The 16,509-nt window shown below is 35.4% G+C and overlaps 1 protein-coding gene across 3 annotated transcripts; it reads right to left on the reverse strand.

The window, feature by feature from the left end:
• Window positions 1–2,491: 2,491 nt before the first annotated feature.
• On the reverse strand, window positions 2,492–6,077 carry LOC105036935 (uncharacterized). Of its 3 annotated transcripts, none has more exons than XM_073261484.1 (3): window positions 5,919–6,077; window positions 3,737–3,791; window positions 2,492–3,658 (listed from the first exon to the last, which is right to left on the reverse strand). In XM_073261484.1, exon 3 carries the CDS (start codon window positions 3,642–3,644, stop codon window positions 3,072–3,074), a length of 573 nt encoding a protein of 190 aa, XP_073117585.1. In that variant the 5' UTR covers window positions 3,645–3,658; window positions 3,737–3,791; window positions 5,919–6,077; the 3' UTR covers window positions 2,492–3,071. The 3 variants fall into 3 exon arrangements, with proteins under 3 accessions (XP_073117585.1, XP_073117588.1, XP_073117616.1); XM_073261487.1 differs by having other exon boundaries at window positions 3,737–4,713; window positions 5,919–6,073; XM_073261515.1 differs by lacking the exon at window positions 3,737–3,791 and having other exon boundaries at window positions 5,919–6,073.
• Between the last annotated feature and the right edge of the window lie 10,432 nt (window positions 6,078–16,509).

Raw genomic sequence — 16,509 nt, forward strand, 5'->3', positions numbered from 1 at the left:
TCGATCACTCCTTGTAGGAGGAGAGAATATCTTATGTAATCTCATAGAAAGATAACTCTGAGAATCTCTAGCCAAAGCAGAGATGAACAGTAGAAAAAATTTTTACTGGTTCATCAATCGAGTCATCATCATCAGATCGAGATACATATGGATAGGTATTTAGGCTTGATATGATTATATACCCATGGCCTATCTGGAATGTTGTGTGATCGAAGGATTGAATTGCACGGTAACTCACCATGGAAGGATAATTTTGATATTTTCATCAAATTTCAAATCTTTCGGATAGTCCTAACACATTGGTAGATGTCAATCTTGATTCGTGAATTCGTCAGAATTAAAAGAGTTTAATTTAAGAATCAATTAGAAAGAGTCCTAGTTGATTGAGACTCTTGTGCTGACCTAATCTAATCGGATTAGGGTTATGTCGAGAGTCTGGGTCCACTGCTGACTAGATTTGGAACCCAATAGGTCACACACAATAGGAATTTGGTCTTGATCCAATCTACTTAGATCTATTGTAAATCTAATAGATTAATTGAATTGCTAGCACATGAATTAACCCAAGTTTCCAATTGGATTCAGTGCAAAGATGTTTGTGCTAACCCTTGACTTATTGTCTTGACCTAATGTGATTAGGTTTGAACCTATAATTAAATAGGTGGCCTTATCTGATTTTTATGGAAGAGTTTCATAAGAAATAACCTACCTCCACGCCAACACCACACGCACAAAATTAAGTCTCGCTCCATTTAATTTTGGCGTTGAAGAAGAGGAGTCCTTCTTTCATACTTCTCTTAAATTCCTTACCAATTTCCACACGTCCCTTTGTTTTTTGTGCCATCAGATGGCTCTTGGGATATGTGGGTGTGGAAGAGAAAGAAGAGTCCTTCTCTTGAAAGGAACTCACATGTCAAAATTTATTTGGGATGCCACATAATATTGTGCGATGAAAAGGAAGAGTCCATTTCATATTGGACTTGATTTCTCACACCTATTCCTTATCCCACACGCCATAAGATGGCTCCTTGATTTTTCTACACAAAGGAGGAGTCCTTCTGCTGGTAAAACACTTCTTATTCCATGCCATACTCCTTTGGTTTCCATGCAAAAATAAATATGTAGCATGTAAGGAATAAGGGATGCCAAGAGTTGGCGCCCTTTTGGAATTTTGTGGCGCCCCTTCATTCCCTATATAAGGGGCGTCCCATATGGATAATTCTCTGGTGATTTTGGCGTGAGAATGAGAAGAAAAAGATAAGGAAAAATCTGAAAAAAGACAAGAAAAAAGAGAAAGAATAATAGAAAGGAAGGGAAGAAGAAAAAAGAAAGCATGTAATGCTTGTTCTAAAAATTAGATTGTTCAAGTATTGAATATTTAATCTGATTGTGTAGTGAGATCATTTGGGAAATAGTTTCCAGAATGATCCTAGTGGAGATTTTGAAGGCATACAAATGATGGTGCAATCCGTTCTTGCGAAGGACGATCGACAGCATACTTGTGAAGGAGACTGCAGCACTACGTCGAATTGAGAAGGACCCTGATCAATCCTGTGTGGATTACCGTTGGAGGGCTTCTACTTTGAAGTCTTGTAGAGATCTCACGATTATCAGATCATCATCTTCATATTGGTATGTGACTTCTGATCTCTGCTTGTTTTATATATTTATGTTGTTTGATTGTAATCATCAAGATGTTTCTAGGACTTTATGTTCCGGTAGTCTAGTTTAATTGTTAAACATGTTTTCAATTGTTGAATGCATATAAAAATTTTTGAAATTTACATTCCGCTGTATCATCAAAATCCAACATATTCTTCTGAGATTGAATGAGTCCAAGGCAAAACTCGAGCGAATGAGAATAATAAAGCACAATACACTTGCCCATGATCACCACATCAATGGTTTGCTTCGAAGAGCAGCAAGATTGCTGAAGAAAACCCGAAGTCCGCAATGAGACATCCAAGGCAACGGTAAAATAATTTATAGGCGACTACTTTCAAGGAACCAAGAAGGGCTGTTTATGTTCAATATTTTAACAAATGAGGGAGGGAATATTTAATCCAATAGCAAGGCGCGTGAAGGGTCATCTGCATCTAACCTTGCTCTTTGATGAAACTTCTAAGATAGAGAAGCCACTTATCTTAAGTATGTCATAATGTGAGGCTTTATGACATGGCCATTTAGGATTTGACCTGAGTTTAAAACCAGTCCAGCAATTTCACAATTTACCAATTGCAAATGGAGAAACACAAAAAGCACAGGCAGGCGAACAACTCTTTGTATTCTAGAGACAGCAGTAGCATTATGTGCTTTGCCACTGCAATCAGTTCTCTCTCCAGTGTTACACCTAAAGCATTTTCTGCACTTCAAATTTGCTTACGTGCAACCAATCCAAAAAAACAAGAAGATAACAACATCTCTTAACAATAACAAAAACCTAAAATGATCTAAATCAATTTATCTGTTAGATAATTAAGTTCCTTCACCATCAGCTAACATTCACTTCCAATTTTAATTCATCATAGAAATGCCAATTTTTACAACAAACCAGATAAATGGCTGGTCCAGTCTTTACAAGTGCCATTTTGTTCTGGTTATTTGCAGCTAAAGACAATGTGAAGAAGATAAGAGAACCTACAACCATTTATGAATATAGGAACCATTACCATCCATGACTTTAAACGGTTCAATTATTCATGAAAGATGAGGCTTTCAAAAGTTTAGTACACTAGCGATCACTCACAAAAAATAAAGGTTTAAAGAAACTCAAATTATGATAATAAAGATGGAGCCGACTTCTGAGTTTTTACCTCTTAGCTGATGCCCTTCAACTAAAGCCACCAACAAACCTGTCTCAGCAAGAGCAATGGACTCAAACACCTTTTGCAACATGAAAGGCTTCTTCCGCACCCAAAACACATGCATATCAAGAATGATACATGTCTGGAAAGGTCCGCATGTATGGAGTTATAGCTTTGACATCAATTTATGCATGTACCATCAAACTTTGACACTAAAAAGAATGTTATCTCAACAATTGTGAATTCGGCATCTTGATAAATAAGCCTTTACTCCATTACAGCAACACCACCAGCTGCCTTTATCTTCCCTATGATGTCATTGGCCTCCTCCTTGGTGACACCTTGCTTCAACAAAACTGGTACCTTCTCTACTAAATCCTTGGCCTCCTTCAACCCAAGACTGGTGAATGTCCTAACCTCTTTGATCACCTTGATCTTTGCAGCAGCATCAAACTTCTCCAATTTGACATCAAATGCTGTCTTCTCTGCTTTCTTCTCCTCTGCCTTCGCTGAAGAAGCACCCATCTCCGGGCCAAAATTAAAACCTGCAGAAGATATTGGTTGTGGCTTGGGTTGCTTCAGCCTGTCCAAGAGAGTAGGCCCAATCTGTTTCAGCTCTTCCATTGGGAGGGCAGCAATGCGATCAGCAAGCTGCAGAATTTTGTCAGATGGAGGGGATCTAGGTCCATATGGATCATAGACTGCTGGGTATTTGTAGCTTTTGGACTTTGAGTCCCCTGCTGCAACATCGGTGCTGAAGAAGCAATGTTGTAATCCTATAATTCTCTTGGATGAGGCAGCAGAAACATGGAGACTTTTTAAGGTATTAATGAGCTTCATCCTATCACTATTCCCTAAATATGAAAACCAATCAGGAAGAAACAGGAAGAGTGATATAATCTGCCTGAACAGGCTATTTATGATGTCAAAACCTTGGAAGATTTAGATTTTCCGCTACTATGGATCGCCACTTGAATAGTGAATTATCTGTGAGAAAACACAGATTATTAATTGCTTGAAGTAGGCAGAGGACATATACCATTCACAGCAAAGAAAAAAAAGGGAGGAGAGATCTCTAAGATTTGTACTTTGTACAGAGAGGAACTCAATGAAGGGAAACCGTACAATTATAGATAACCAATATAAATTTAAATAAATACAAATTATATTTGTCCAGTGATGGATAGATGCAGGGGATATTAGGACATTTGATTCAAAGAGTCAATTATATAAATCACCTTATATCAAAAGCCATTTGAATCTTAGTAAATAAAATGTAATTTAACAGAAAAACTTCATAGCAAGTATATTAAGTATCCCTTTTATGGCTTAGGATCAAGTCCCATGTATGTAAAACCATCCCTCATAGTAGAAGTATACAAATAAAACCATCCCTCATGGTAGAAGTCTACAGACTTGCATCCAGTGAAATCAGATTTCACCAATTACCGACCTATAATAATGCAATTCATCAAAAATGATCCATAAATGTTTTCCAAAACAAATGAATTAAGGCTAGCTTCAATGTTTAGTGAATAGTAGTGGGGCAGTGAACTGCTTCTGCAAACTAAAAATGCACTGAGTGGATTTCTGAACAACGATATCGTTTCTCTCTGTTGTATCCTTGCCATGTTCCCTTTGCTTCAGAGTTGACATTAAACATGCACCAATATTTTCATTAGAAAAATGCTTCACTGCACCACTCCTGATGTAACACATTCTGTCCTCTATTGTTGACATAGTAGGTAACACATCAGCAGCAATGCGCATGTCATGTCAGAAATTCATCAATTACAAGGCCAAGAATCATGATATTTTTAGATTTCTCCTGCCCCAAAGCTAAAAAGCAACATGAAGTCCCCAACACCACTTGCATGATGATGTTTTCAATCTGTAAGACTATCAAGCCCTGTCAAAGAGCAATGTTCTCAAATTGGCTTAAGATCCGATATTTCCTCTTATTTTGATTGCAACAGCAGCAACTGAAGTAAGAAATCACATGAAAGAAGAGTAGCCAATGAATAGAGAAAGATATTAGAGGGACAATGCCATGGTGGAGAGTATAACCCTGAGAAGTAGTAAAAATCTAGTTCAATAAACTGCATTGTGGTGCTCCCAACTTCAATGTGCTGTTTGGATACATAGAAGAGGAGAAAAAGGGAAAAATAGAAAGAAACAGGAGAAGAGAAACAAGAGGAAAATTTTGGACATGAAGGAAGAGAGAAAAACATTGGACACGACAGTAAAGAAAAGAATAGAAGGATTAAAAAGGTGGCTTGGAGTGAAGCCACTTGTCCCCATTTCTTTCTTCTTCTCTCCTCACTATACCATCTTCTCTTCTCTCCTTACTAAAAGCCCAATGTACAGCACCAATACCCGACTTCCATGGGGAACTGGGAGCTATTGGTGCTCCAGCAGGAATCAGTGTGGTGTGAAGCGGCATTCTTGTAATTAGGATCAGAAAGCAGAAACACTGATTACTAGCATTACAGAGAGAATCATTCAATTAACTTTTGCTAGCAGAGATTGAAGCATGCTAAGCAGAGTTAGGCATCACTAGGGATTAAAGCTGTTACGTGTTGACAACCAGTTAGAACATACTCACAACTTAGGAATTAGTACTTGGAGCTCCAATAATTAAACCATCAATGTCTTAAATCCCCAACAAATCGAAAAGATGAACACATACAACTCTAGTTTCAGGACAAATGGTTTCAGAATTTATTCCACCAAATATACCAAGGATTCATATTTGATATAGATTATTGCTGAATCCAAGTACGAGAAAGCATCCACAGCAGCACTAGTCATCTACCACGAAAATCTAAAACTTCCATACAAATAGAAGCTAGTAACAACAAGTAGAGTTAGTTAGGCATTTCACCGAACGGTGAGAATGCATGGTATGCTCCTTAAAAAAACAGGACGACAACGCGATGTTTGATTAAGCGATGGTTCGGATAGAGCAAAAACAAAAGAGAGATAATTTGAAGGTAGGAACGGGAGGAATCATTGTGAGAGACAAATTGGAGACAAATAGCGACAACATCAAACCGGGAAAAAAAAGAGACAAATTCAAAAAAAAATTCAAAAAAAGGGCCGCTAGGGTCTTACCAGGATCAGGAGGACAGCGAGGTTTTCGACGACGTTTAGAGAAGCCCAAGTCGGCTACGTCCTTCTTTGCGCTACGGAAAGGAGATGAGAAGCGTTGGCTAGGGATCGGGGTTTAGTAACTCAAATCGACGAAGACATGCGCTGAAACGGGAAGGATAAGAATGGAATATGAAAAATGTCGGGATAAGAGCTATTCCAGTTGGGATTGGCACGTGCAGCACCATGGATGACTGTGATTTCGTCAGACGGACTGATGGAGCACTGATTAGTAGGGGTGGGCACGCTTCGATTAACCGAACCATTATCTTATTTTTAAAATCGAATTGATCCTATTATTTTTGTAAAAATCTAAATTAAAATCGAACTGAACTTAATCGATCTAATTGATTCAATTTTTAAATTTTTTAATTTTTTCTATAAATTTATTTTAAATTATATTTTATAAAAAAATTAAATTAAATTGAAAACCTTCTCAACATTAATTTTATTATCAATTTTAAAAATTAAAACAATCTTTTTCATGATTATAACTATCTTAAAAATGAAATCTAATAAAATATTTTAATATAATAAAAAAAATAATAACTCCATATAAAATCATACAGTTTGACTTTGGTTGGTAAAATCCTTCCGTAACAAATGCCATAAAAAAATTATCAAATAACAAATACATAATTCCATCAAATACAATCCCAAATGTCAAATAAAACACATGACAGCATAGCTTCAATTATCCAATACATCTAAAATATCATAAAAACTAAGTTCTTAAGCAACACGAGCATAAATCACAACTAGCCACAACTCCAAATAAGATCCCATATCTTGTTTCTATCATAAGTTACTTCAAACGGAAGCCATCCAATAAAGCTTGACAAATCAACAAAATATAAAAATAAAATATAAATTAGAAGTTAGGACTTATATAATACAATAACATAAATAAAAAATAATAATATTAATAAATTTATTAGAAGCTCATAATATTATTTCAAATACGACACTTAGTCATCAATAGTGATAACATGATGTTCATTTATTATGCATGATGCATCTAAAGAAAAGTAAGACACATACAAATATAAACATAATAATGAAACATTAAATTTATTCAAAAAAAATTTTAAAATCTTACCTAAACCATTGAAGCATTCACTTCGTATCATCTGCCGTTTCCTCCATATAAAATAGAACACGAGCTCTTCCCAACCAATCCTGTCCACAAGCAAGAGTCTCTACCATTTTTGACATTAAAGAGCTATGAAACGGATCAAGCACATGACCTCTAGTATTTTTTGGTAGGAAACAGCAGGATATTATTGCACCAACATGAAGTATGCAGCACATGCTATGGCCCCATATACAAAGTAAGTAAAATGGATAGTGGGCACACAGCACAAAGAGTGGACTTATCCTGATATATTGGGAATATAAAACAAGGAAGCCTATTTTAAAAGCTACATATATAACATGAAATATAACAGGAATCAAAAGTTTGTGCACAAACGTCCTCCCAAGCTGATTAAATTTGAGCACCCTGTGTACCAACTTGAATTTGTTATGCAGAACAGCAGATGCACAGAAAATAAGCCGACAATCAAATTCCTCAAAAGGATTTAGCATATACTTTCCCCTGCAGGTGAAGTAATCTAGATGGATAGTGGAAGATGCTGACACTATAAACTTCAGAATCCAATAAGAAGCATGAGAAAAAGAGCCCCTGCAGTAGTAGACTATGAAGAAAAAATAAAAAAATCCATCACTCTGCTGTAAGAGGCACATAATAGTCTGCCAATGAAGTCTGATATGTATCCTATTGAAGACTGATAAAATGTGTAATGCTGATAAAATCAAGAATCCGATATAGCTTGTGCATATTATTTATATGATAACAGAGAATCAAATTCAAGTAGGTAAATAAAGGGATTGCAATATACATTTACATCATAGAAAAATGTAGCAACTAATAATGAAACCTGTAACCAAAACAAACAAAGATTAGTAAAAAACTTTCTTTTTTTTCTTTTCTTTTTCATTTTTTTCTTTTTCCTCTTCATTTTCCTTTTTTCCTTCTTTTTGTTTTGCTTGTTTCCTTATTTTCTCATTTTTTCTGTACTTCTCCCATCCTCTTATTGTATCTTTATGCAGTGAAGAATGGCACATTAAAAAAGACATTAGTCCAATATAGATCCAAAATGAGGAAACTGTAGCATCCATGTGTAAAGGTAATAGTAGCATAACGTCATAGTGGCGACACATATCAGTTAAAAACTAATAGCTATTGACGATAGCGATGAAACACATAGCAGTCAGCTTTAGTTTGGAAAAGACAAAATAGTTTGCAGTAGTATACAGTTGAGAATGTTATAAAAGTACTTTGAGCAGCATCATGAAGACTATAATATAGTAGGCAATATAACATAACCAAGGCACAGTAATGAAATTGGTCATATATATAATGTGAAGAAATATCCAAACCTGCATAAAAATAAATAAGAAAAAAGGTTAGAACTCTCCACTCCCCTCTATTTTGTTCATTATTTGACTCAATTTGTCGCTACTAATCAACTTTTTTTGCTTTGTCCCCTCAATTCTTGCCTCACACAGTATTTTTTTCTCTTCTCTCAGTTTTTTTCATCGGTATTTTCTCTCTTCTCAATGAAATTTTTAGATTCTTTTTTTCTACTCAATTTTTTTTTTTAGCTATCAATGTTTTGTATAACTTTTTCTTTGTCTCTTTTGCTCTCTCACTATATTATTCATTTTTTTCTTTTTATTTTTTATTCTGTACAAACAGACTTTCAAAGTATGATGCGGCATTAGCTTCATATGATACAAAGCTATGTTATCCATAAAAGGTATACACATAAAAGGTATATGCTGCATCTAACTTTATCCAAAAATTAGCAAATATGCACCGATGAAGTAGCTATGATAAACAAAACTTTTCCATATATATTCTAATTCTTTCCTCTACCTGATTGGATATTGCTGATGAGGTAGGAGAAAAAAGACCAGTGTGTTCCTCCCAAAGCCACCATTTATCTAATATATCCAACTCCATAAGCATCAGCTATGAGAAGAAACTTGCAATGATGATCATGAATATCCTCATAATTCTCTGAAAAATCCTCCTGCAATGCACTATTAGCCATAAAATCTGCAACCTGTTTCACTTCTCAAAAAATGTGAGATATTTTATAGAAATCCATAATTAATTTCTAATGTAAAAGATCATTAACATGGGGAATATGAGTAAGTAAATGCAATGAGGGGTTTCAAAGCCAAGAGATAGCAGTGGTAGAGCCCCTTCCACCCAAATATGGGTAGCCTTTAATTCAACAATGGCAACCCGAATCCCAAGCCAGGCAACTAACAATTCAGCAAAAAGGACACTAACAGGAGGAAGTACCTTACCTCCGACGTGCAGTAGTTAAGCATTATGGTTTCTAATAACATAGCCCATAGCTACCCTGTCTCCGATTACAGATGCATCAAAATTAATTTTCATGATCCCAACAGGAGGGGGTAGCCAAGACATTACACAAGATTGACAAAAGGATAAACCTTTTTGTATTTGGCTATCTCAGTACTGACACAGGACAGAAAAAGATAAAGAATACAAGCATCTAAAGTCTTTAACAAAATCCATCAGTTTGTGCATTAATTGAGCAATTGTTATCTGGTTGCTATTAAAGAACCGTTCATTCTGAGCCCACCAAAGCAACCAAGCTATATATGCCAAGAGTGATCTTTGTTCCATTGCTATCTAGCTATTCGAAATATATTAATTAAAGCGGGCAATGAATAAGGATAAAAATTCACTCGGTACATGAAACTTAGTTGCTACCAACAAAGTTGAGCATAACAGCAGTTAATAATAGGATAGACACAATCCTCAATTTGATCAGTGCAAATATCACAAGTCATATCTATAGAGGGTATGATGTTGCAGTGGGTCAATAATTGTTTATAAGACAGCTGATTCCAAACCAATCTCCAAAGGAAAGTTTTGATCTGCATAGGCACTTTAAGGGACCAAATCCAAATATAATTAACCTGTAAATGTGGAACATCATTAGGAAAAGACAAACACTTCATATCTTGCAAGGAAACATGTATTAATTTAAAAGAACCCCAAACCATCCTATCCTCCCAAACACCTAGGGATAAGGGAATAGTACAAATATTCTTAAGCAAATCCAAAGAAAAGTGTTGTGCAAGCCTCTGCAAATTCCAAGTTCTGTCAGTATTAACAAAATCAGAGACATGCATATTTACATTCATAAGGTCCATATTAATATAAGTAGGCCAAGCCATAAGGGGAATGGGTGATATCCATGGGTCCTCATAAACTTTGATGGCAGTACCAGTACCCACCATCCATTGAAACTAAAATTTTAAATGGGATCTAGTCTTAGCAATCTTTTTCCAAATGATAGAAGCTTTTCTTAGACAATTATAATTAATCCAAGATCTAGTAAATTTGTATTGTGCTTTAACTACCTGAGACCATAATGAATGCGGATTCAAAATCACCTGAGCAGCTAATTTACACAAATAGTGAAAATGATGCTGATTTGACAATTGAAACTCCAGACCACCACATGATTTAGGAGTACACACCTGATTCCATGCAATAGGATGAAATGCATGCCGATCCGATGTATGATCCCAAAAAAAAGTTTTGAATTCTCTATCAATCTTATGAAGAACAGACATAGAAACATGAACTAAAGAAAAGACATAAAGAGGAGTAGCATAAAGCATCAATTAAAGTAAAGTCATACGACCAGCAAGAGATAACATTCGTCATTTTCAAACCATAACTTTATTTGATATTTTATTTAATATAAATTGAAAGTCAGAGGGTCTAAGTATTATACCTGATAAAGGAGCGCCAAGGTAAATCCATCCTTCTTTTTTTTCGAAAAATGCAGTACTTACAAGATGTGCTGCTTGGTAGTACATCCAATTTTTGAGAAAAAGAGAATATGAGATTTTGTATAATTAATAGCCTATCCAGAATACATGCAATAAGTATTAAGAATAGTGAGAGGCATATAGCATTATGCAAAGTAACTCGACCTACCAGTAAACAGTTATCGGTGTAAAATATATGTGTGATTTTCCGAGCACCACAAATTTTATAACCTTAAAAGAGATTCGACTGAGCAGTAATATGAAGAAATTTTGAAAAAAAATTAGAATATAAAATAAAAAGATAAGGTGAGAGAGGACACCCCTACCTTAAACCTCTAGAGACAACAAAAGGAGGGGTAGGCATATCATTGATCAACAAAATAAATTGAGGATAAGTAATACAGTCTTAGGGCGAGTGAATGAGAGCGATTGAATCTTTTTCCTCTACTAAGAGACTTAGTCTAACGGCTTTAGTAGTGAGCCGTACCGAGTAGCTCCTAGCATAAATTGATTAGATAAACCCATCTGTTGAAAAATAAAAAATAAGAAAGGCCAATGAACCCTATCATAAGCCTTCTCCATATCCAATTTCAATAGCATGAGGGCCCTAAAAGAAGGAGCATTATAAAGAGAATGCATAATTTCTTGTGTAAGCAATAGATTTTTTGTAATCTGGCTCCGAAATTTCCATATCCATCTTCCATTTGTCATGAAAATGAGCAATCAATACATCTTGAATAATGTTTGGATCATTTGTAGTTCCACCCTGCAGAAGGGAAAAGATATTGATTTGATTAGAATGTCTTCAAAGAATAGTAGAACAGTGAAAAAATTTTGTATTCGCATCACCGTCTTTTAGCCACTGAATGTAAGATTTTTGATGCCACATTAATTCAATGTGATACAAGACGTGATTATAATCCCTTAGTAGAGAAAGCAATAACAAATGGTCATGAGAAGACAAAACACCATCTTGAGATTTCTTATTTTGCAATTGAAGAATATGATCATATAATTGCCGAGCGAGATTATTCAAATTGCCTAAAATATATTTCCAAGAATTGAGAGCATGACGAACCTTTTGAAGAAATAAAGAAACCCTTTCAGTAGGATTATGAGGGAAAAAACCAACCCAAGAATTTTGAACTAACTAAAACACTTTTGGATAGGTAAGCCAAAATTTTTCAAAACGAAACACCCTAGGTCCCCTAATGATCTTATCCAAATTTGAAACAAGAAGAGGATAATGATCGGAAGCAAAACGAGCAAGATGAGTGATAGAGGATTCTGGATAAATATTTAACCAAGTATCAGTAGTAAAGCCCCGATCAATTCTCTCTCACACTCGTGCAGTTCCACCTCGATTATTGCATCAAGTGTAAGAGGGACCTAAAAAATCAAGATCAATAAGACCAGTAGCCTAAAGGAAAGTACAAAATTTTCTAACATCATGATCAACAATAAACGGCTTACCTCCTCTTTTATCCATAGCATTCAAAATATAATTAAAATCTCTGATAAGCAGAAGCGGAACTTGAAGAGCTAAAACATCTTGAATTTGAGATCAGAAAAATCTACGTTAAAAAATAGAAGTACTAGTATGCACAGCACCTAAAATCCAAGAAGGAGTACTATTTAAAGTAACCACCCTAATAGTAATTTGTTTATTAATATTATAGAAATTAACAAAATCCAAAGCTTTTTTTTCATACAATGACAATACCTCCAGATAAACCAACCATAGGAATTATGTACAAATCCCATACAGGATCAAAATTCTATGGATATGATTAAAGGCATTCTCACCAAGATGAGTCTCTAAAAAATATATCATGTCCAAATTATACTGTCGAAGCAAAACATTAGTATAATTAGCAAAAGGGGGCTTGGCAGCATCCCAACAATTCCAAATAAGCATCTTCATTTTGAAGAATCCAAATGTTGATTCTTCTGAGACACCTCATTCCCAGCTTTATCCTTAGGGGCCATCACTTCTCCCTGCATAACGGCACGTCAATCAAAGAATTTGGTAGAAGATTACTTTGCAGTACATTCTGAATGTGCTTACACACTTCTTCATGAGGTTTAAAAGACTGCAATTCCAAGGATGGAGAAGAAAGTTGAGGTGACTGATGAAGGTTTTGCAAGGTTCCTTCAGAAACACCCTGGTCTCTGGAAGGCTCAAGTGCTAGAGTATTAACTAGCTTCCAAACTTTAAGCACTAATACTTAGCTTTACTACTCATTCCATTATTAGCAGACCTCTGCCCTTATGACGACTCCTCACTAGTGTTATGCAAAATCAGCTTGATGGGGAGGATGAATTGGAACGAGTCTGTTGTTTTGTAGGAGAGCATTTACGCTTATCTTTCTCTTTTGCTATATCATCAGAACTTGCATTAAACACCAGTGATTATGTTATTTCCATGTTCTGATGCTCTAAAAAATCTTCCGAACTTACATTACCTAGGGGACCAAATTTAGAGGTATATTGAAACAAATTAGCAGCTTTATTTTGACCCATCACAATGTTTGCTTGATTGGCTTCTTCAGTTGTAGCCATTCATTTGTTAACTGTCCACCATCAGTAGCAAAGGATGTAGGTTTATTCCATGCTTGTGGTTTAGTCATCGGATCTACTGACACCCGTGACGCTCTAATCCAAGGGCCAAAGATATCATGTTGCTCGCCACGCTTGGTCGAGCAATCACAGATGTCCGAAGAAATCGTAATTCGACTACAAGTATAATAGATATCAGACAATTCTTCTTATGTAAATTGTTGCCATAAGATCTCATTATGAACCTGGATTCTTGCTCCTGGGCAAATAGGCTTATTCAAATTGAACAAAACACAAACGTGAGCAAACCCCATGCGTGAAGAGTTTAAAGTCCATTCATCTAAAAACAAGGGCTTACCAGCAAATGATGCAACTTTTAAGATCTTTTTTGCCTCCTATAATTCCAGTAGAAGGTCTAGCAAATGCAACCAAACCCACAGCTGACTGAGTGTGTCTCGCCCAGGATGAAACTTGGGTCTCCATGGTTCTAAAATAAGCAGTTGTTCAGCTAAAGACCATGATCTCCTTTCAAGAAAGTGCTCTCTAGCCTCTTCCAAAGGACACTGAACAAGCAGTAATCCTTCGGACAAGGCAGAAACATGAAACTTATCTTGAACCTTCCATCTCATATGCATCTCTTTTTCAATAAATTCTAAAGAAAACTACTTACCTAAGAACTTACCTATCATGGCTGACTGTAGACGTTGAAATGAAGATAGGATTTCTTCCTCTGTAAATTGAATAATCTTGGAGAATCTCTGCTCTAGTTGTGTAATTTTTGCATCTGATATTTTAGCCATCTCCCACCGAAATCTTCATTGACCTTGCACAACTTGAGTCCAAGGGGGATTTAGATCCACTGGCATGTTTCTTGCTGAAGATGCAGCTGCTGTAAAATTTCTCCCCCTCAAGTTGGAGGACTTTGGAGGTGGAGAAGTTCTATTCCTACTTGGATCCTTCATCGGCTCAGCACTAGTGGAAGGTGGGGGGGGGAGGGGGTTAAAGATGATCCATCCACTTTCGTTTTTCTCTTTTTTCCGATCATGGCTTCCCTCAAATCAATCTGATTCCCAAAAGTAGAGAGATTATGGTTGGGTAACCCTCCCCTTTCTACGTCTGAATGGCACGGATATAAATCAAAGCATCCCTTCCATGACCAAAAATCAGTGAACGAGATCAAAACAAAACCTCTGTTTCCAACTCACAAGATGCTGAGAACCACTCCCAATCCCTACGAACAAAATCTCAAAATTTAGATATTTGAGAAAACTTGTATACTCAAACTTGACTCTTCTATTGAGTGATATCCAAAAATTCAGAACCAAAATTGACTTTTTTATTGAGTGGGGGGATCCGACTCATCCATATAATTTGTTTAATAAGCAGGGTATAATTGGTTAGGTTGGTTAAATAGATCTTGAATACATTGTGTTATGATTGTATTGAGCTAATCTAATCGTTAAACAAGTATAAATAGATTAAATAGATCAAGTCTTTAAAGTTGAACTTGATCCATTTAATAATAGAATAATTGGGTGAATCTTCAAATATGTTTATGTCAAACATAAATCCACTCATTTTCGATTGATCACAAATCAAGTAAATGAGTCAAGTTTATAAATTTTCACTCTAAAATTTTTAATAGTTTTAACTTTTCTGTTCCTACTTTTATAATTCATGAACCGGATATAGTCTAAAAAAATGAAGTCAAAATCCAATTTCCCTTCGATAAGAAAAGGATCCAATCTTGAAGCTAAAATAGAATGGCAGTGGATGCTGGTTTTTGTCAAGCTGGTTTTAGTGAACTAGAAGGATTAATAAGGAATAAGATAATGAACAAATCCTATATTAGAGGGCAATAGCACATATTGCTTAGTTCGAAGGTTTGCTTAAGTTCATCGCATTTGTTTTTTCTCACATCCCACAACTTTGTGCATATCTATCCTCAAGCTCCTAGCAAAATGAAATAATGATGTTCACTAAAGTTGATCATGACTCTAATATAGATGTTATTCTACAGTAACTTCTACCATTGTCAATTGTAGTTTAATTGAAAGACCAATATAAGGTGACACTCTTTTATTTATAAATACATCCCAACACCAAGTTCATGAATAACAATATCCGTCATTGCCCTAAAGGCATTACATATCACCCTTAACATAGAATCTATTTCATCCTAAAGCCAATATCATAGCAAGAAAGGTGCAGTTTGTTGCATGCAAGAGGGAGTTTTATCTACATTTAATATATCAAAAACATAAGGAGTTAAATGCTAAGGGCTTCTTTCAATTTAAATTTTTTATGAAAATATAAATAATTTAAATTATGTTATATGATACATTAATGATCATCAACAATCTGATCAGTAAATATATATAAATGATATTAAAGTACTTTCCATTCTAAATGAGCTTATCTAATCTCTACCCACATTTTACAAAGAAAGAAAGATACAAAGATCAAGCTTGCATCTTCTCTCCCCTCTATTTGCATGCTCATCATACACATGAACTTTCTATACCTTTGCATTAGCAACCCTGTACCCTCTCACTTTCTTCCATCCCCTCTCTCTCCCTTTCCTTATTTCTACTCTTCTATCCATCTCTTTAGAAAAATTAGGAAGAAGTAAAGAAATTATTATAAAATCCTAAATTTTGCCTTTTAGCAAAGAGAGAATGAGGAAAGTTTTGACTTCGATATCTTAAGACCATTCAATTATCCTAAAATCCAGTCTTCTAGCTTTTGTCCACTGATTGGTGGTTTAGAAGGCTTGACAATGTTGAGTTTTATAGCACATGGACCTTGAACCTCAACCTCTAGCAACTTTTATATTGTTATGGTCCAATCCAACTACTTATTGGAATTAGTGTCAAATGTTTACTTTCCTCACCACCATGAATGTTGGTGCCTATGATGATAATAGCAATCTTGAGGTATTTTATTTCATCAATAGCTTGCTTCTCTGATCTCTAATCACAAGTAATAAAATGGAGCCCAAACCGGATACCATGAGACAAAAATGGATCTCCCTCTCTATTCATTCTTATCTAATCATCAAAATCCCTTTATTTTAATTGAAACTTTAAGCAAATATCTAGTTTTAATT

Source organism: Elaeis guineensis, chromosome 1 (genome assembly GCF_000442705.2).
Source record: "Elaeis guineensis isolate ETL-2024a chromosome 1, EG11, whole genome shotgun sequence".
In the NCBI taxonomy this organism is placed as follows: domain Eukaryota; kingdom Viridiplantae; phylum Streptophyta; class Magnoliopsida; order Arecales; family Arecaceae; genus Elaeis; species Elaeis guineensis.